The sequence below is a fragment of the Heterodontus francisci genome, chromosome 9 (genome assembly GCF_036365525.1).
Source record: "Heterodontus francisci isolate sHetFra1 chromosome 9, sHetFra1.hap1, whole genome shotgun sequence".
Lineage (NCBI taxonomy): Eukaryota > Metazoa > Chordata > Chondrichthyes > Heterodontiformes > Heterodontidae > Heterodontus > Heterodontus francisci.
This window is the reverse complement of record NC_090379.1, coordinates 43,626,901-43,647,965: the sequence shown is the minus strand read 5'-3', so window position 1 is coordinate 43,647,965 and position 21,065 is coordinate 43,626,901. Positions and strand designations below refer to the sequence as shown.

At 42.4% G+C, this 21,065-nt stretch overlaps 1 protein-coding gene across 3 annotated transcripts in view; it reads right to left on the bottom strand.

Annotated features, from left to right (window-relative positions):
- Positions 1–3,970: 3,970 nt before the first annotated feature.
- Positions 3,971–21,065, bottom strand: part of klhdc2 (kelch domain containing 2) — a 47,631-nt gene continuing 30,536 nt past the window's right edge. For all 3 annotated transcript variants that reach the window (XM_068038907.1, XM_068038909.1, XM_068038908.1), the window contains exons 12-14: positions 17,208–17,295; positions 16,204–16,256; positions 3,971–4,354 (exon numbers count right to left, since the gene is read on the bottom strand). In XM_068038907.1, the coding sequence (XP_067895008.1) occupies positions 4,231–4,354; positions 16,204–16,256; positions 17,208–17,295 (265 nt within the window). In that variant the 3' untranslated portion in view covers positions 3,971–4,230. The remainder of the gene's footprint in view (positions 4,355–16,203; positions 16,257–17,207; positions 17,296–21,065) is intronic.

Genomic DNA, 21,065 nt, shown 5'->3' with positions numbered 1-21,065 from the left:
ATTCTGGCCAGAATTACTGACTTTTAAAACCCTTTTAAGAACTGACGGATCGCTTACTGGCAAATTTGTCTTCCATAAATTGGTACCACCCAAAGAAGCTAGTTGCCTGGTTGGCCAGACATTATGGCCATCCAATGCAACTTTGTCTGCCACCTCTTTCAATAAAGGCTAAATATTAACTTTTGGAGGATTGCAAACTGTGGAATAATCTCCATTTTTCATTCAGTTGCTTTACACATCTTTTTGAAAAATAGAACTGAGTGTAAATACTGAGAATGAAACCATGCAGCACTGATTCTGAAGCCGTCTCATTTTGTTTTTAAAATGCATTCCAAGGCCCAGGTTCCTTTCTTGCTCAAATCAATGACCACAGAAGATGAAACTTGGTATGTGAAGGACTTCATCTGAAAAATAGTTGTGGTCAGTAATCCTGCTACCTTTATAAAAAAAAAAGTGTTAGGAGTAACAAAAGATTTTAGCTTGCTCCTCCATGTTCAGGCCTCTCAGACAAATTTCATGTATGTCCTACAATAGCACTAAATCTCTGTACTCTAAAATTAAGTATCCATTTATTTTTTCAATTGTTAACTGTAAATATAAATTGCTCCGTGTACAACCCAGTTTACTTGTCTTGGTTCATCACAAAACACTATATTAAATTCACTAGGTCCTGTTACTAACTGAAAACAGAATGTTTGCCTCCTTCCCAAGTCCCTCTGCATAGTGAACATAACATTCCTACTTTATCTGTTCTCTAAAGATGACTATTAACAGGAGCAGAGACAAGAGGTTGCTGCACCTATCCAAGAAAGAGCATCAGCAAAGGCCAGAACACTTGCCAAATTATTCCTTTATTTGAAGCCAGAATTGAACAGTGCTGATGATAAAGGTGTGATGGCTAATTTGAAGATTCCCTCTAGAATGGCTACATTTAATTTCAAATTACTCCCAGCTATTATCCTCCTCCTCCACAGTAGTACATGCTGGAATATAGTACCATGGGCATCAGACACCCTGCAGTACCTTACCCAAGTAGTCATTCTTTATCACTAAGCATAGAAAGTAAATGTTGATTGTTTAGTGATCATGTGGACAGGCACATTTGAGGCTAATATGCTACCATCAAAGAAGGCTAGAAATGTTTTCTTCTCATTCCAGTGATGTCAGATCAAAACTGCTTATGATGTGAGTGTTAAAATATTGCTGTAGGAAAACACACAGTAAATACCTGCACAAAAGTCGTGTTTCTGGGACAATTGTATGATCAATGCCAAACTCTTTCACTTATAGTGCATATCAACAAAGTAAGGTGTATACTATGTGTAATCTATCACAATCTGCTGTAATTGTAACGCAGTTGCCAAATTAAAATTGTTAATCAAGCTGTTCAAATTACAGCCTCTTACATGTGACTTATGGAAATATAGTCAGAACAGTTTGACAAGATTTCAATTAGATGTAAAATTCTGAAGAATGGTAGTATTCCACTCTGTCAATGATTGGTTTTATATTTCCCTTAACCCAAGCATGGCAAAATGTTTAAATGTTTTTTTTTTTCAAAAGTGAAAAGAAACTACGGCCAAGTTGACTTTAGGAAACATAAGCATCAATCATAACTGATTACGTAACTGGCCACTTATGTTGCCTGATGCTGCTTTAGTTTAAATGGAAACCTTGACTGAAGCACATAACACAAATGAATAAAAAATGCTGTGAGCATGGAATAGTGATGCTGGAACTGCAGACAGCAAAGATCTGGAACAGTTTATTAAACAATATCGAAAGTAGGTTTTGTGGGTGTAGACCAACAGTAGATGGTTGATCAGAGTTGGAAAAGAACTGAGGTGCAAATCCAGAATGAGTCATTTATATGTAATATAGAATGGAAGAGAAGTTTTCTTTATTTGTTCATGGGATGTCGGTGTTACTAGCAAGGCCAGCATTTATTGCCCATCTCTAATGCTCTTGAGAAGGTGGTAGAGCTGACACCTTAACACAGAAATTCTTGGGGTGTAGATACACCCACTTTGTTGTTAGGGAGGGAGTTCCAGGATTTTGACCCAGCGACAGTGAAGCAACAGCAATATAGTTCCAAGTCAGGTTGGTTTGTGACTTGGAGGGGAATTTGCAGGTGATGGTGTTCCCAATGTGTCTGGTGCTCTTGTCCTTCTAGGTGGTAGAGGTCACAGGTTTGGAAGGTGCTGTCAAGAAGCCTTGGCGAGTTGCTGCAGTGCATCTTGTAGATGGTACTCACTGCTGCCGTAGTGTGCTGGTGGTGGAGGGAGTGCTGATCAATCAGGCTGCTGTGTCCTGGATAGAGTTGAGCTTCTTGAGTTGTTGGCACTGCATGCATCCAGGCAAGTGAAAGAGTATTCCATCTTGTGCCTTGTGGAAAGGCTTTAAGGAGCCAGAAGATGAGTTCCTTGCCACAAAATACCCAGCCTCTGACCTGCTTTTATAGTCATAGTATTTAGGTTACTGGTCTAGTTAAATTTTCTGGTCAATGCATCATAAAATGGTTACAGCACAGAAAGAGGCTATTCAGTGCAGAGTCTGGCCAGCTCTCTGCAAGAGCAATTCAGCTCGTCTCACTCCCTCACCCTTATCCTATAATCCTGCACACTTTTTAATCTTCAGGTGCTTATCTAATTCCCTTTTGAAAGCAATAATTGAATCTACCCTCACCACACTCAGGTAGTGCAAGCCACCTCTAATCACTGTGTAAAAAAAAAAGTTCTCTCCTGTCACCTTATATCTGTTCTATGGTTCTAGACCCTGAACACCTCTTACAAATCTCTTAACTTTTTCTTCTGAGAACAACCCCCAGCTTGTCCAATCTATCCTCGTAACTGAAGTTACTGATTTATTCCATGGGTCACAGCTTTGCTGATAAGCCTATTATGTGGCACTTTATCAACCACCTTTTGGAAGTCCCATTTACACATCAACCCTTTCTGTTACCTCATCAAACAAACTGAGTTAGTAAAAGGCAAATCATGTTGAATGAATCCTTGCTGGCTTTTCTTTAATTAATCCACCTCTGTCCACATGACTTAATTTTGCCCCAGATTATTGTTTCTGAAAGCTTTCCCACCAGAGGTTAAACTGATTGCCCTGTAGTTGCTAGGTTTATCTTTACATTTTTTTTGAAGGGTGTAATATTTGCAATTTTCCTATTTGCTGGCACCACCTCTGTATCTAAGGAGGATTGTAAGATTATGGCCATTACATCCATAATTTCCACCCTTCCCTCAGCATCCTCTGATGCATCTCATCCACTCCTGATGATTTATCAACTAAGTACAGTCTGCCTTTCCAATACTTCTACCCATTTTTAGCCCATCCAGTATCTCAATTACCTCCTCCTTCGCTATGACTTTGACAGCATCTTCTTCATTGGTAAGACAGATGTTTAGTACCTCAGCCATGCCCTCCTCCTCCTTACATAGATCCTCTTTTTGGTCCCTAATCAGTCTCACCCCTCCTCTAACTACCTTTTTACTATTTATATTCCCTTTCCATTAGTTGCCAGTTTCTTCTCATACTCCCTTTATAACTGCTTCTCTGAACTTTCTATACTCAGCCTGGTTCTCGGGTGTATTGTCAACCTGTCAGCTTGTCACTTCATCTTACTCTCTGCCTCTTATGAGCCAGGGAGTAACCTCCTCCCCCGGATGGTGAGGGATTCCGCATCAACTTTCATGCTGTTGAGTGAAGGGGAGGTGGTGGTTAGACTTGGAAATAGTCATTATCTGGCACTTACGTGGTGCAAATGTTACTTCACATGAATCACATAGATCCTGAAATGACACCAGTCATGAAAAAAGGATGTCCTGAGATTCTATCCCTATTTTTAATAGCTAATTGAATGAGGAATAAAATTGCATCAGGTGCTTGAGGTTCAACATCTGAATTTGTGAACATATTGTTTTGAATGAGAGAGAACATTTAAATGTTCAGAGTAGACCAGTTTTCTTTTGCTTCACATTTATTCAAAACAGAAAACAATAAGAATCTTATATGTACAAGCATTAAATCAATTTTTCTTTTGAACATGACAAACAAAATATTAACTGCCTGCAAAAATGCAGGTACCAATAAAAATCAAAAGTCATGCTTCTCTGCCCTTCAACCATTGGTTTGTGACACGATAGTATTTCTGACTGCTAGAACAAAGAATAGCTAAATAAATAGCTGTGATCCTTGAAATTGTAACTGCATTGGTAGAACTCATGATCCAGAGGTGTTACTACTCCCAGCTCGTTGATTAATACTAAGAAGCAGATGCTTTGGAAGACAGTCCCATATATTGGCCAACATTTCTTTATAGTGGATCACTGCCTCTAGGCAAAGTCTGAGGGATAAAAATAATACATTAAAATCAAAATTGAGCATACTTTTATGGTATAGAAAATTATTTATGTAGTTTGTATCTAAATTCATGTTTAAAGCATAAACATTAACTTCATACCACAATGCAACCACTCAATCACCATTCATGTTACTTGAAAACAAAAAGACCAAATTCATCTTTTTATCTGTTTCACCCATTCAAGTTTTAATATTATGGTATAAAGGTCCATGCTGCTACCTGATACTGTTTCATGTAATACTACCAAAGAGATACAGAGAATGCTGTGTGGGGATGGTGGGATGGGAAATTCTATCTGACCCATCTTCCTTCGTACTGTGAAACTGGGCAGTAGCACATCCCAGAAGTCTTCTCCGAACCTCTCAGTACAAGAGCAAGATGGAACAGTACTTTTTACACAGGTGCTCATACACACATAATACTGCAAGTGATAGAACAGATAAACCTGCTTTATGAGGCAATTACTTCAAGCACTCAAAGTACCCTATAGCAGTGATTTTCAACCAGGGGTTTATGGACCTCTTGATTGCATGGGATCTGCCAAAAAGGGCTTACACAAACTAAACAAATTTGGCCTAACCATCAGCCTCAAGAAAACAAACATCATGGGACAGGACGTCAAAAATGCTCCATCCATCAATATCGGCGACTATGCTCTGGAAGTGGTTCAAGAGTTCACCTACCTAGGCTCAACTATCACCAGTAACCTGTGTCTCGATGCAGAAATCAACAAGCGCATGGGAAAGGCTTCCACTGCTATGTCCAGACTGGCCAAGAGTGTGTGGGAAAATGGCGCACTGACACGGAACACAAAAGTCTGAGTATATCAAGCCTGTGTCCTCAGTACCTTGCTCTACGGCAGCGAGGCCTGGACCAATGTATGTCAGCCAAGAGTGACGTCTCAATACATTCCATCTTCGCTGCCTCCGAAGAATCCTTGGCATCAGGTGGCAGGACCGTATCTCCAACACAGGAGTCCGCAAGGCGGCCAACATCCCCAGCATATACACCCTACTGAGCCAGCGGCACTTGAGATGGCTTGGTCATGTGAGCAGCATGGAAGATGGCAGGATCCCCAAGGACACAGCGAGCTCGTCACTGGTATCAGACCAACTGGCAGTCCATGTCTCCGCTTTAAAGACGTCTGCAAACGCGACATGAAGTCCTATGACACTGATCACAAGTCATGGGAGTCAGTTGCCAGTGATCGCCAGAGCTGGCGGGCAGCCATAAAGGTGGGGCTGAAGTGTGGCGGGTCGAAGAGACTTAGCAGTTGGCAGGAAAAGAGACAGAAGCGCAAGGGGAGAGCCAACTGTGTAACAGCCCTGACAACCAATTTTATCTGCAGCACCTGTGGAAGAGTCTATCACTCTAGAATTGGCCTTTATAGCCACTCCAGGCGCTGCTGCACAAACCACTGACCACCTCCAGGCAAGTAGGCCAAAGAAGAAGACTTAATATCAGACCCAGAATGGTGCTGCCACTGTGTGGCATCCCTGGGAACTGCAGTTATAAAGATCTCTCATTGAGCAGTTTCGGTCCCTGGCTTATTTAATGGAGTGCCTGAGGGTTTCTTGCCCTGAACTACACTGGGGTAGGGAACTGATCCACAGACAATTCTCTTCAGTTGCAGCCTATACAATTGGGTCTGATGGAGTAGCAGATTAAACTGTCAACACATTTAGTGTTTCTCAATGTCACACCTGATACTTTTGACATCTATTGCAAATTGTCCACAACAGATCATTGGGATATAGTCATGGGATGATGAAAATATATTTCATACAACTGTTCAATCTTCCAAATATAAAGAATGCAGAACAACCCTAGTAGCCCCCGAGAATCAATATTAAATGTAACGTGATACGCAGAAGGACAGCTCCATTCAGAGATAACATGCTGAAGGAAAGTAAAGCAAGAATTTCAACTCCTCAAATCCTTCTAGGAACTGTAACAAAGACACCAACAGACTTATTTAGAGCCAGACACTGCAGTGTCAGAGCAGAAATGGGAAGGGCAACTGAGAGTTCAATGGTTCCAGTAAATCGGTATCAAAAAACAAACACAGGATCTATATATGGATTCCAAAATCTATCCCTGACAAAGACTATATTGACCTGACTCCAGAGAGATTAATGTGCATGTTGACAGAACCAAGGGTCACGGACCCCCAAATGCGTCCAAGTATCCCACTGGAGTTACCCAGTGGCCCGGGACTGGTTTCCAGTACAGAGCACTGGAATAGTTCTCCCTGGTTCAGTCTCCAGGTAATGCTTCAGTGGCTGTCCTCCCAAGTTTCAGAGTTTCCCCTTTAGCCAGAAGATGAAACAACTGCCTTCAGCGTGGTGGGTGGGGTCTTGGGTCGATGGCAACGTATCACCATCACTAGCATCTACTAGACATTGAGGAAAATTGCCCAGGTACGTCCTGTACACAAAAAGCAGGACAAATCCAACCAGGGCCAATTACCACCCCATCAGTATACTCTCAATCATCAGTAAAGTGATGGAAGGTGTCGTCGACAGTGCTATCAAGCAGCACTTGCTTAGCAATAACCTGCTCAGTGACACTCAGTTTGGGTTCCGCCAGGGCCACTCAGCTCCTGATCTCATTATAGCCTTGGTTCAAACATGGACAAAACAAGCTGAACTCAAGAGGTGAGGTGAGAGTGACTGCCCTTGACATCAAGGCAGCATTTGACCAAGTATGGCATCAAGGAACCCTAGCAAAACTGGAGTCAATAGGAATCGGGGGGAATTTCTCCGCTGGCTGGAGTCATACCTAGCACAAAGGAAGATGGTTGTGGTTTTTGGAGGTCAATCATCTCAGCTCCAGGACATCACTGCAGACGTTCCTCAGGGTAGTGCCCTAGGCCCAACCATCTTCAGCTGCTTCATCAATGACCTTCCTTCAATCATAAGGTCAGAAGTGGGGATGTTTGCTGATGATTGCACAATGTTCATCACCATTCACGACCCCTCAGATACTGAAGCAGTTCGTGCAGAAATGCAGCAAGACCAGCACAATATCCAGGCTTGGGCTGATAAGTGGCAAGTAACATTTGCGCCACACAAGTGCTAGGCAATGACCATCTCCAACAAGAGAGAATCTAGCCATCTCCCCATGACATTTAATGGCATTACCATTGCTGAATCTCCCACTATCAAGATCCTAGGGGTTACCATTGACCAGAAACTGAACTGGAGCAGCCATATAAATACCGTGGCTACAAGAGGAGGTCAGAGGCTAGGAATCCTGCAGCAAGTAACTCACCTCCTGACTCCCCAAAGCCTGTTCATCATCTACAAGGCACAAGTCAGGAGTGTGATGGAATACTCTCCACTTGCCTGGATGGGTGCAGTTCCAACAACACTCAAGAAGCTCAACATCCAGGACAAAGCAGCCCGCTTAATTGGCACCCCATCCACAAACATTCACTCCCTCCACCACCGATGCACAGTGGCAGCAGTGTGTACCATCTACAGGATGCACTGCTGCAACACACCAAGGCTCCTTAGCACCTTCCAAACCTGTAACCTTGACCACCTAGAAGGACAAGAGCAGCAGATGCATGGGAACACCACCACCTGCAAGTTCCCCTCCAAGTCACACACCATCCTGACTTGGAACTATATCGCCGTTCCTTCACGGTCGCTGGGTGAAGATCCTGGAACTCCCTTCCTAACAGCATTGTGGGTGTACCTACCCCTCATGGACTGCAGCAATTCAAGTCAGCGGTTCACTACCACCTTCTCAAGGGCAATTAGGAATGGGCAATAAATGCTGTCCTAGCCAGTGACGCCCACATCCCATGAACGAATAAAAAAAGAGATGGGAAATACACTGCCCCATGTCAAGTTTAGCAGAAGTATCTCCACAGAGATCTGTTGACCTTCTCAATTACTTGATCACGGTTTGCTTATACCCAGAATCTTGCCTCCGTGTAACAGGTTCCCTTTTTTGCCTGAAAGCTACCTCATAACTTCAGCATGGATCTGGTAAATAGAGCAAATAGATCAGATCTCCATGTCTTGACAGAATTGGTGCTCAGCAGCAGCAAGTTTCACATTAAGTAAAACAATATATATTTAATTGTATAACTGATTTTTTTTTTAAATACTTGTGTTACGGGGATCTGTGGAATTTTTATAACATGGAGGACGGGGGGGGGGGGGTTTCATCAGAAGCAAAAAGGGTGAGAAAAGGTAATGTATTTGGGGAGGGCAAAGAAGGCAAGGGAATATATAATGAATGGTGGGATACAGAGATGTGTAGAGGGACCTTGTAATGCATGACCAGATTCCTGAAGCTAACAGGACAGGCAGATAAGGTGGTTAATTACAGAATCAAAGAGATTTACAGAACGGAAGGCAGCCATTTGACCCATTGTGTCTGTATGGGCCTAAAGAGCAATTTAGCCTAAGCCCACTTTCTAGCTCTTGGTCTGTAGCCTTGTAGGTTATGACAATTCAAGTGCACATCCAATTATTTTTTTAAATGCGATAAGAGTTTCTGCCTCTACCATCCTTTCAGGTAGTGAGTTCTAGATCCTCACCACCCTCTGGGTGAAAAAAAGTCAACGACCACTAACCCTTCTACCAATTACTATAAATCTATGCCTCCGATTATTGACCTCTTTGCTACGTGAAACAGGTCCTTCGTATTCCTCAATTTGATGCACCTCAATTAAATCTCTCCTCGGCTCCTCTGTTCCAAATAACCCCATCTTATCCAATCTTTCTTCATAGCTAAAACTCTCCATTCCTGGCAACATCCTTGTAAATCGCCTGTGTCTTCTTAATGTGATCACATCCTTCCTGTACTGCAGTGACCAGAACTGTATGCAGAACTCGAGCTGTGGCCTGACTAGACTAGTGTTTTATACAGTTCTAGCATAACCTCCCTGCTCTTATATTCTATGCCTCAGCTATCGAGGAAAGTATCTCGTAAGCCTTCTTAACCACCTTTTCTACCAGTCCTGCTCCCTGTGCACAAAGACTCCAAGGTCCTCCTGTTCCTCTACACTTGGCAGAATCCTTTCATTTATTATGTATTTCCTTGCCATGTTTGCCCTACCCAAATGCATTACCTCACACTTCTCCAGACTGAATTCCATTTGCCACTGTTCCACCCACCTGTCCAGTCCACTGATAACTTCCTGCAGTCTACAGCTTTCTTCCTCACCATCAACCACACGACCAATTTTTTGTATCACCTGCAAACTTCTTAAGCATGTCCCCTACATTTAAATCTAAATCATTGATATTCACTATGAAAAGCAAGGAATCCGGAACTGAGCCCTGCGAAACCTCAATGGAAACAGACTTCCAGTCATAAAAGTCCAGTCGGCCATTAACCTTTGCTTTCTGCCAATTTGGATGCAACTTGGCACTTCTTAAAAAAATTATTGTTCATGGGATGCAGGCATCACCGACAAGGCCAGCATTTGTTGCCCATACCTAATTTTCCTTGAGAAGGCGGTGTTGAGCTGCCGCCTTGAACCGCTGCAGTTCATGTGATGTAAGTACCCTTGCAGTGCTGTTAGCAAGAGAGCTCCAGGATTTTGACCGAGCCAGTGAAGGAATGGCAATATAGTTCCAAGTCAGGATGGTGTGTGACTTGCAGGTGTTGGTGTTTTCAAGCGCCTGCTGCCACTGTTCTTCTAGGTGGTAGATATCATGGGTTTGGAAGGCACTGTCAAAGAAAGTCTTGGTGAATTGCTGCAGTGCAGCTTGTAGATGGTACACACTGCTGCCACTGTGCACCAGTGGTGGAGGGAGTGATGTTTAAGGTGGTGGAGGGGGTGGTGAGCAAGCTGCTTTGTCTTGGATGGTGTCGAGCTTCGAGTGTTGTTGCAGCTGCACTCATCCAGGCAAGTGGAGAGTATTCCACAACACTCCTGATTTATGCCTTGTAGATGGTGGACAAGCTTTGAGGAGTCCGGTGGTGAGTTATGTGCCGCAGAATTCCCAGCCTCTGACCTGTTCTTGCAGCCACAGTATTTATGCGGCTGGTCCAGTTAAGTTTCTGGTCAATGGTAACGCCCAGGACGTTGATGTTGGGGGAATTCAGCAATGGTAATGCCATTGAATGTCAAGGGGAAATGGTTAGATTCTCTCTTGTTGGAGATGGTCATTGCCTGGCACTTGTGTGGCATGAATGTTACTTGCCACTGATCAGTCCAAGCCTGGATGTTGTCCAGGTCTTGCTACATGAGGGTTGCTTTATTATGAGAGTTAAGAATGGGACAGAACACTGCAATCATCAGCGAACATCCCCACTTCTAACCTTATGGTGGCAAAAAGGTCATTGATGGAAGCAGTTGAAAATGGTTAGGCCTAGGAACTTTACTGGGATCCCATCTTGGGGGGTGGGGGGGTGCTTTTACTTTTCTGACCAGTCTGCCCTGTGGGAACTTGTCAAAAAAACCTTGCTAAAATCCATGCAGACTACATCAAATGTGCCAGCAATCAACTCTCCTGGATACTTCCTCAAAAAATGTAATCTAGTCAGACACGATCTTCCTTGAACAATTCCATGATGACTGTCCTTGTTTATTCCGTTCCTTGCAAAATGACGATTAATACTGTCCCTCAGAATTTTTTCCAATAATTTGCCCACCACCAAGGTTAGGCCGACTGGTCTGTAATTACTCGGTGTACTCCTTTCTCCCTTTTTAAACAATGGTACGTTAGCAGTCAGATAGTCAGAACCTCCGCTATTTCCAGCCTGGCTTCTCAACAGCCTGGGATACATTTTATCCAGGCCAGGCAATTTATCCACTTTCAAAGCTAAGCCCCTTAATATTTCCCCTCTCTACGTTAAGCCCATCCAGCGCATCATCCTCTCTTTTGTGACGACAGACACAAAGTATTCATTAAGAACCATGCCCACATCATCCACCTGCACACACAGGTTACCTTTTTGGTCTCCAGTAGGCCCTGCTTTTTTCTTGCTCTTTGTGTATTATCAAGAGTTTTCCTTGATTTTTTTTCATGCCTTCTCTTTGCTTTCCGAATTTCCTTTTTTTTTTAAATTTCACCCCTGTACTTTCCATACTTTTTATTATTATTAAAGAACAAAGAACAAAGATAATTACAGCACAGGAACAGGCCCTTCGGCCCTCCAAGCCTGCGCCGATCCAGATCCTCTCTCTAAACATGTCGCCTATTTTCTAAAGTTTCATTAGTTTCTGCGATGCAAGTGTCGCTTTATTGCCCATCCCTAATTGCCCTTGAAAAGGTGGTGGTGAGCCACCTTCTAGAACTGTTGCAGTCCAGGTGGTGTAGGTACACCCACATGCTTTTTTCTGTAGCAGTTTGATGCAACTGAGTTGCTTGCTATGCCAAGGGCAGTGAAGAGTCAACCACACTGCTATGGATCTAGAGTCACATGTAGGTCAGACCGGGAAAGGATGGCAGATTTCCTCCCTGAGGAACATTAGTAAACCAGATCGATTTTTACAACAATCCAGTAGTTTCATGATTATTAATGAGAACAGCATTTTATTCCAGATGTATTTGAATTTAAATTCCCCAGCTACTGTGTATAATTTGAACTCGTGTCCAAAGCATTAGTCCAGGATTACTAGCCCAGTAACATTATAAATATGCTACCTTCCCCCTAAAACTTAGCTAGGCTTTCTGCAGTAGTAAGCCTCTCAGTCATATTCAGCTGGCCTCCGACACCGCAAACATCAGAGGAATGTATGATGGCATTGATAGCGCTTTTGGGCCAACCATCAGGAAGATTGCCCCCCTCAAGACTAAATCAGGGGAAACAATCACTGACCAACACAAGTTAATGGACAGCTGGGTGGAGCACTACCTAGAACTGTACTCCAGGGAAAATGTTGTCACTGAGACCGCCCTCAATGCAGCTCAGTCTCTGCCAGTCATGAATGAGCTGGACGAACAGCCAACAAAATCGGAACTCAGTGATGCCATTGATTCTCTAGCCAGCGGAAAAGCCCCTGGGAAGGACGGCATTACCTCTGAAATAATCAAGAGTGCCAAGCCTGCTATACTTTCAGCACTCTATGAACTGCTTTGCCTGTGCTGGGATGCGGGAGCAGTACCACAGGACATGCGCGATGTCAATATCATCACCCTCTATAACAAGGGTGACCGCGGTGACTGCAACAACTACCGTGGAATCTCCCTGCTCAGCATAGTGGGGAAAGTCTTCGCTCGAGTCGTTTTGAACAGGCTCCAGAAGCTGGCTGAGCGTATCTACCCTGAGGCACAGTGTGGCTTTTGTGCAGAGAGATTGACCATTGACATGTTGTTCTCCCTTCGCCAGCTACAGGAGAAATGCCGTGAACAACAGATGCCCCTCTACATTGCTTTCATCGATCTCACCAAAGCCTTTGACCTCGTCAGCAGACGTGGTCTCTTCAGACTACTAGAAAAGATTGGATGTCCATCAAAGCTACTAAGTATCACCTCATTCCATGATAATATGAAAGGCACAATTCAACATGTTGGCTCCTCATCAGAGCCCTTTCCTATCCTGAGTGGCGTGAAACAGGGCTGTGTTCTCGCACCCACACTTTTTGGGATCTTCTTCTCCCTGCTGCTGTCACATGCGTTCAAGTCTTCAGAAGAAGGAATTTTCCTCCACACAAGATCAGATGGCAGGTTGTTCAACCTTGCCCGTCTTAGAGCGAAGACCAAAGTACGAAAAGTCCTCATCAGGGAACTCCTCTTTGCTGACGATGCTGCATTAACATCCCACACTGAAGAGTCTGCAGAGAATCATTCACAGGATTGCAGCTGCCTGCAATGAATTTGGCCTAACCATCAGCCTCAAGAAAACGAACATCATGGGACAGGAAGTCAGAAATGCTCCAGCCATCAATAATCGGCGACCACGCTCTAGAAGTGTTTCAAGAGTTCACCTACCTAGGCTCAACTATCACCAATAACCTGTCTCTCGATGCATAAATCAACAAGTGCATGAGAAAGGCTTCCACTGCTATGTCCAGACTGGCCAAGAGAGTGTGGGAAAATGGCGCACTGTCACGGAACACAAATGTCTGAGTGTATCAAGCCTGTGTCCTCAGTACCTTGCTCTACGGCAGCGAGGCCTGGACAACGTATGTCAACCAAGAGCGACGTCTCAATACATTCCATCTTCGCTGCCTCCAGAGAATCCTTGGCATCAGGTGGCAGGACCATATCTCCAACACAGAAGTCCTCGAGGTGGCCAACATCCCCAGCATATACACCCTACTGAACCAGCGCCGCTTGAGATGGCTTGGCCATGTGAGCCGCATGGAAGATGGCAGGATCCCCAAGGACACATTGTACAGTGAGCTCGTTACTGGTATCAGACCCACCGGCCGTCCATGTCTCCGCTTTAAAGACGTCTGCAAACGCAACATGTTACATTGAACCACTTCCTCCTTCTTCTGAAGACTTGAATGCATGTGAGTCCTGTGACATTGATCACAAGTCTTGGGAGTCAGTTGCCGGACAGCCATAAAGGCACGGCTAAAGTGTGGTGAATCGAAGAGACTTAGCAGTTGGCAGGAAAAAAGACAAAAGCGCAAGGGGAGAGCCAACTGTGTAACAGCCCCGACAACCAATTTTACCTGCAGCACCTGTGGAAGAGTCTGTCCCTCTAGAATTGGCCCTTATAGCCACTCCAGGCGCTGCTTCACAAACCACTGACCACCTCCAGGCGCTTACCTATTGTCTCGCGAGACGAGGAGGCCAAAGAAGATGATCAACAAATGCTTCCCTTTTGTTTTTTTACTTACCTTGTATGCTCCTAGACATGTAAGGGGCTCCAGACTTCGGAGTCCTACCCTTTTACTTTGTGGGAAATTATTTGTTCTGAACATGCATTATCTCCTGCTTGAATGCATCCCACTGCTCTGACACAGAATTTCCTTCAAATAGCTGTTTCTAAATCACATCTCAGCGTAGTAAAATTTGCCTTTCCCCAAATTGAAAACTTTTACTCCTTTACTCTTTGACCTTTTCCATAACTACATTAAATCTAACTGAATTATGATCACTACCACCAAAATGCTTTCCCCACTGATTCCCCTTCCACCTGCGCAGCTTCATTCCTGAAAATTAAATCCATAATGCCCTTTCTCTTGTTCAGCTTGAGACATACTGCTAAAAAAAAGTTCTCCAGAATGCATTTTAAGAATTTTGCACCCTCAATACCCCTTACACTTGCACTAGCAAGCCTCTCTGCGCCGATATTGATCCCAGCTCTGTTGAAGTACAACATGTTCAGGTTCTACAGATCACATTTCTCTCAGAACCAGTCTCAATGCCCCAGGAATCTAAAGGCCTTCTTCTTGCACGTTCCCTCCAGCTACACATTCATTTGCACTATCCTCCTATTTCTCTGCTCAGTAGTACATGGCGTTGGAAGCTCCCTAAAATCTGCCTAAAGGACCTCATCCCTCTTGTCACTATGTCACTGGTACCAATATGGTCCATGAACTCTGGCTGTTCACCATCCCCCCTCAGAATTTCTGCAGCCACTCGTCACATACTTGACCGTGGCACCAGGGAGGCAACATACCATCCTGGAATCATGTCTGTGGCCACACAAACGCCTGTCTGTTTCCTAACTATTGAATCCCCCATCGCTATTGCTTCCCCAATCTTCCTCCTAGCCAATCTGTACACCAGAGCTACCCATGTTGCTGTGAACTTGGCTCAGGCTGCATTCCCCAGAGGGACCATCATTCTCACCAGTTTCAGCATTGAATACTGGTTGGACAACAAGATGCAGTCAAGGGACTCCTGCACTATGTGCCTGGTCTACCTCGTCTGGCAGTCACCTATTCATTCTCAACCTGCAAATTCTTCAGTTGCACTGTGACCACCTCCGGAAACTTGCAATCCACATAGCTGTCAGCCTTGCGGAGACGCTGCAGTGACGCCAGCTGCTGTTCAAGCTCTGAAAACACTTTCTGCACGAATGGTTGTCCAGGGCATGAGAAGCTTCCTGAAGTTCCCACGTAGCACAGGATGTGCATTCTATGGAACTAAGGTTCACTGTCATGCCTCAATTTATTAGCCTACTGTTTAAGTAAACTTAAGACTTGTCCCTGATCAGGGCTCGCCAATTGAACCCTACTCTCGGTGAAGACGGCACACGGGATACGTTCCTTTATTGGCCTACTCCTGCTCCTATTTCTTATGAATATAAGAGCAGGGAAGCTATGCTATAACTGTAGAAAACACCAGTTCATTCCATGATTCTAACCCCGGCAGCATCTGGATATTAGGAGGCTGCAGGCATTTACTAGCCTCAGTTATAGATTTAACAAGTTTTAGGCATTAAAAAAAAATTGCTAGAGAGGCAGATAAATTAAAACAGCTATGATTTAAATCAGCTCAAGTTGCTAAATTTTAACATGAACCATTTTTCATCAAAAAATCTATCAGTTTATTTTGCTTTTTTTCAGAAAGTTAAGTTGATGTGGACAAACATTTACATTTACATTGCCAGCAAAAATATTCCCAAATGAGACATTACACAGATCAGAAAAGGAAAAAAGCTCCTCCTAAACTGCCCTTATATGCTTCAACTCCAAACTGGGAAGCATTAGACCCTGCATAATACCAGAGCAATCTGTACCCTCTTCAATTTAAACTGCTAATTATTGATGAATTATACACAATTTGATACATTAGATTTACACCCACTAGGAAAGGATTCAGACTACCAAAACCATTTAATTTAGAATCCTTACAGCCTGAGCTGGATTTAATTAATTTCAAAACATGAAAGTGTTCTAATTTACTCAGACCCAGCACCCCTGACCGATGTTTATCTTGGCAAAACTATGCCCTTACCTGACAAGGGACTTCGGCTGTACAGAGAAGATAAGGATGTCATTACTATGAGCCTGCAGAAAAGTAGAACAATTTAGATGTATAAAACAGAGCTTTGAAATGTTTTAAAACAACATGGATTGGCTGAGGCAGCGTTGTTTATATTACAAATAAACAATCCTAATCCAAGTAAATCTATATAAGATTTGCAAGTCTATCTACAAAATACTACGTCCATGTAGTTCTTTAAAATCACAAAAGCAAAACAATTGTTGGCAACACCGAAGTGACCTGCTAATGCAATTTTAAAAAAGGCACAGCACTTTCATTCTCAAGTCCTCAGTGAACAATTTTCTGCATTATTTTCAACTTAACATTATGAAATGTTAAGGTAAATTAATATCAGCTCCTCCATTATCACTTAGCTTGTCCTGCTCGCAAAACGTTCTGCAGGTAAAATGGTCATATATATATAACCTATCCAGCTGACACACGGAGCCTTAAAAAGCTGGCAGAACTGACCTAACTCTTTTCCAGTGTAAACAGTATATTTGGGTAGTAATTTGATATCAGCCAGCATTACCAGAATATTTGTATAAGGAACACATCAATTTGTATTGGAAATAAAAATGAACTGAGATAAGCAAAACAATACAGTGAGGAAAATTGTAGCTATACTACTTGCTGTACTGCATTGGTTGAAGCTCTATAATGTACTTCCAGAATTCTTCTCATTTTAAGAATAACTAGTCTTTCAAAACATCATTTACAGAATGTTCTAGTTATCTTGAGGATACCTTAAATTGTGAGGTTATAAAAATAGAAAGCTTGATCTTAAGTAAAGATTTGAAATCGTGACCTCCAGAAACTTAACCCTCTGTAGAGTTGCAGAGCTCCACTTGCGCTGGAGTCATATGTTCTCTGGCCTTCAAAAAATTTACACCTCAATACTCTTCCTTAGAAGATAACGGTATATGTATGGTAAAACCAGGATAATGTTTAAAATACTATATAAAAAAACATACCGCTTGTTGACGAGCCAATAGATTGTTAGCACATCCACCAAAAATAATCACTTCTGCCTCATCGCTTGTACAAGCAGAATGCCAAAGCCTGAAAATAAATAATGGTATTAGTATAAATTGTTGCATTTTTTTGCAACAAAATGTTATATTACTGATGTTGTTTGAAAGGATTTTGACTAGATTTAAATTAAATTTTACTTTCACTATGAGAGGAGGCAGTAATCACCACTATTTGGTCACCTTATCTTCTCACAATGTTTGTACAAGGTCTTCTTTTTAACTACCCAAGACTAGAGTAGCAGCCGAATCCTTATGTGACAATGACATTAAAAAAAAATCACCTCAACAGCTTGGAGCAGCACCAGTTAGAGAGATAATTGAGGGGTAATTTTAAAAAAAATATGGTATCTATACTTCAACAAAAACCAAATACCCCCAGTTTCTCCCTACTATTTCTAGGTTCTGCATGGATCCTGTACCTCTTCTGCCTACAGGGCATTACCACTGCTAATGTCCAGTTTACTCAGCTCCAAGGGTATATGATAGCAAGTCGATGAGGAGACCCCAGTCTGATTTCCTTCTTTCAAGCAGGAAGACACTCTAATCTATGCTTGATGTGGTTCAGATCAGGAATTGAGCATAACAAAACAATCAAACCTGTTTCCTTTCAATTCAATGACACCAATGCCTTGTGACAACAGATCATCTTGCAATTTTTTGATGGAGGTTGAACGAAATCTAATATTCTTCATCATGCCGAAATGGGACACTGAAAACCTAAATGCTCCTCAGAGGACATAATATAAAAGCTCTCATTCTGTGCAGTCAGATCAATACATCAAGGTTTGGTGAAATTATCTAAGTTACTCCAGGTTGAGGGAAACCCACCGTAGTCTTGATAAATTAATAGCAACAGTGTAAGTAGAACTTGGATCAAATTTCTGTGTAGTTCCTGTTTGTCTAGAGAACACATGGAGGTACCAATTTGTTAATCTTTGTTCTGAGTTTTGATAAATGCGTCTCACAACTGAAATGATAGATACTAACCGGCAAGCTATGTATTTCCAGCAGTGTGTTTAATTCAGATTTCCAGAATTTGCAGATTTTCTTTTTCCTTTGTTTAGGAACATATTTACCTCAGCTCTGTTCTGGGAGAAGATTTCAGTAGAAAGCCAAGTAAGGCTCTCTGGTCATGAGAATAGCATCATATTTTCCTTCGATGAAATGTACCATTTGGAAGATAAAACTTCATTTGTTTTGAAGCAAATGAAACTTAAAACAATTTCTGGCAGAAGTAGCAAATGTAGTTTAATAAACAACTCAGCTTCAGCCTAATAAAGACGCAGTGGATCTTCCACCATTTCATGCTGCTCACTAACTTTTCTGAAATTCCCTCTACATCAAAAACATTCACACTGAACTGCTGCAGTCAGTTTACAGTTAATCTGGGGACTAATCTGGATTGCTGCAGAGGCTTCTGCTATAGTTGTAATTGAGATGGTGTATTTGACTTAACAAACCTAATAGTTAGCTTGACTCAGCTAGTAGTACTCTCATCTGAAGCAAAACAATGTACATTCAAGACTCAGCCCAGGACTGGAACACAATCTAGGCTGACACTTCAGTGCAGTATTGAATTGTTGGAGGTGTCACCTATCAAATGAAATGCTAAACCGAGGCCCTGTTTTCTTATTCAAGTGGATGTTAAAGATCCCAAGGCACTGCATATACAAGCATTGTGTCCCGCCCAATATCCTTATCCAGCAGCATCAAAAGCAGATCAATCATCATTTGATGTTTATGGGAGCCTGCTACATTTACCCACACAACAGCAATGGCACAATATATTTCATTCCACGTGAAGCATTTTGAGATATGACAGCAATGTGTAAAAGCAAATTATTTATTTCTTAATGACCACTTAGTTGTACAGTTCCCCGAGAATAGTCATAAGCTTTTCTTTAAATGCTTCCTCGAAGAATGTGTTTTTTTAGCACGCACCAGGAAGTTTCCTATTAAAAGATCCAATTTAGCTTTCTACAAGCTGATTACACAAGTTTTTTTTAAACTGTCATTAGGGGCTCTGTAAAACCTGTCAATCCTCAAGACAGTGATAGTAACTAACTTGCTTGAGATTTCTGATGAGTTAACAGACAGCGTTGATGAGCGTAATGCGACTGATGTGGTGTACATGGCCTTCCAAAGGCATTTGATAAAGTGCCATATAACGAGCTTGTCACCAAAGCTGGAGCCCATGGAATAAAAGGGACAGCAGCAGCAAGGATACAAAATTGGCTGAGTGACAGCAAACAGACAGCTGTTGTGAACAGTTTTTTGGACTGGAGGAAGGTATATAGTGGGGTTCCCCAGGGGTCGGTGTTGCGACGGACCCCTGCTTTTCTTGATCTATATTAATGACCTAGACTAGGGTGTACAGGGCACAATTTCAAAATTTGCTGATGACCCAAATCTTGGAAGTATTGTGAACTGTGAGGAGGATAGTGATCGACTTCAAGAGGACATAGACAGGCTGGTGGAATGGGCAGACAAATGACAGATGAAATTTAATGCAGAAAAGTGTGAAGTGATTCATTTTGGTAGGAACAACAAGGAGGCAATATAAATTAAAGGTTACAATTCTAAAGTGGGTGCAGGAGCAGAGAGACTTGGGGATACATGTGCACAAATCATTGAAGGGTGTAGGGCAAGTTGAGAAACTGGTTACTAAAGCATATTGGATCCTGGGCTTTATAAATAAGGGCATCGAGTATGAAAACAAAGAAGTTATGATAAACCTGTGTAAAACACTGGTTCGGCCTCAACCTGAGTGTGTCCAGTTCTGGGTGCCACATTTTCGGAAGGATGTGAAGGCATCAGAGGGTGCAGAAACAATTCACGAGAATGGTTTCTGGGGATGAGGAACTTCAGTTACATGGATAGGTTGGAGAAGCTGGGTCTGTTCTGGAATCTGTTTGGGTGGAACTAAAAAACAGCAAAGGGCAGCAAACATTGGCAGGAGTTGTTTACAGGCCACTAAACAGTAGTGGTAGTGTGCGGCATGGCATTAATCAGGAGATTAGAGAAGCATGTAGCATGGGTAATACAGTAATCATGGGTGACCTCAATCTGCATACAGACTGGGTAAACCTAATGAGCACTAATGTTGTGGAAGACAAGTTTCTGGAGTGTGTTAGAAATGGTTTTCTAGAGCAGTATGTTGAGGAACCAACTAGAGAACGGGCTATTTTAGATCTAATACTATATAATGAAAAAGGACTAATTAATAATCTTCTTGTAAAAGAACCTTTAGGGATGAATGATCATAATATGATTGAATTTTACATTATGTTTGAAAGTGAGGTAGTTCAATCTGAAGCCAGGATGTTAAATTCGAACAAAGGAAATTATGAAGGTATGAAGGGCAAATTGGCTGAGGTGGATTGGGAAAATACATTAAAAGGTATGACTGTACATAGGCAATGGATAGTCTTTAAAGAAATATTACATAGTTTACAGCAACTATACATTCCTTCAAGGCACAAAAACCCCAAATGTAAAGGCAGTCAACTGTGGATAACAAAGGAAGTTCAGGGTTGTATCAGATTAAAAGAAAAGGCGTATAAAGTTGCCAGAAATAGTATTAAACCTGACGATTAAGAGGATTTTAGAACACAGCAAAGGAGGACCAAGAAACTGATAAAGAAAGGGAGAATAGAGAATGAATGAAAATTGGCAAAAAATATAAAAACGGATAGTAAAAAGGAAACGTTTGGCTAAGACAAATGTGGGTCTATTCCAGGCACAGTCAAGAGAATTTATAATGGGGAATAGAGAAATGGCAGAGAAGCTAAATGATTA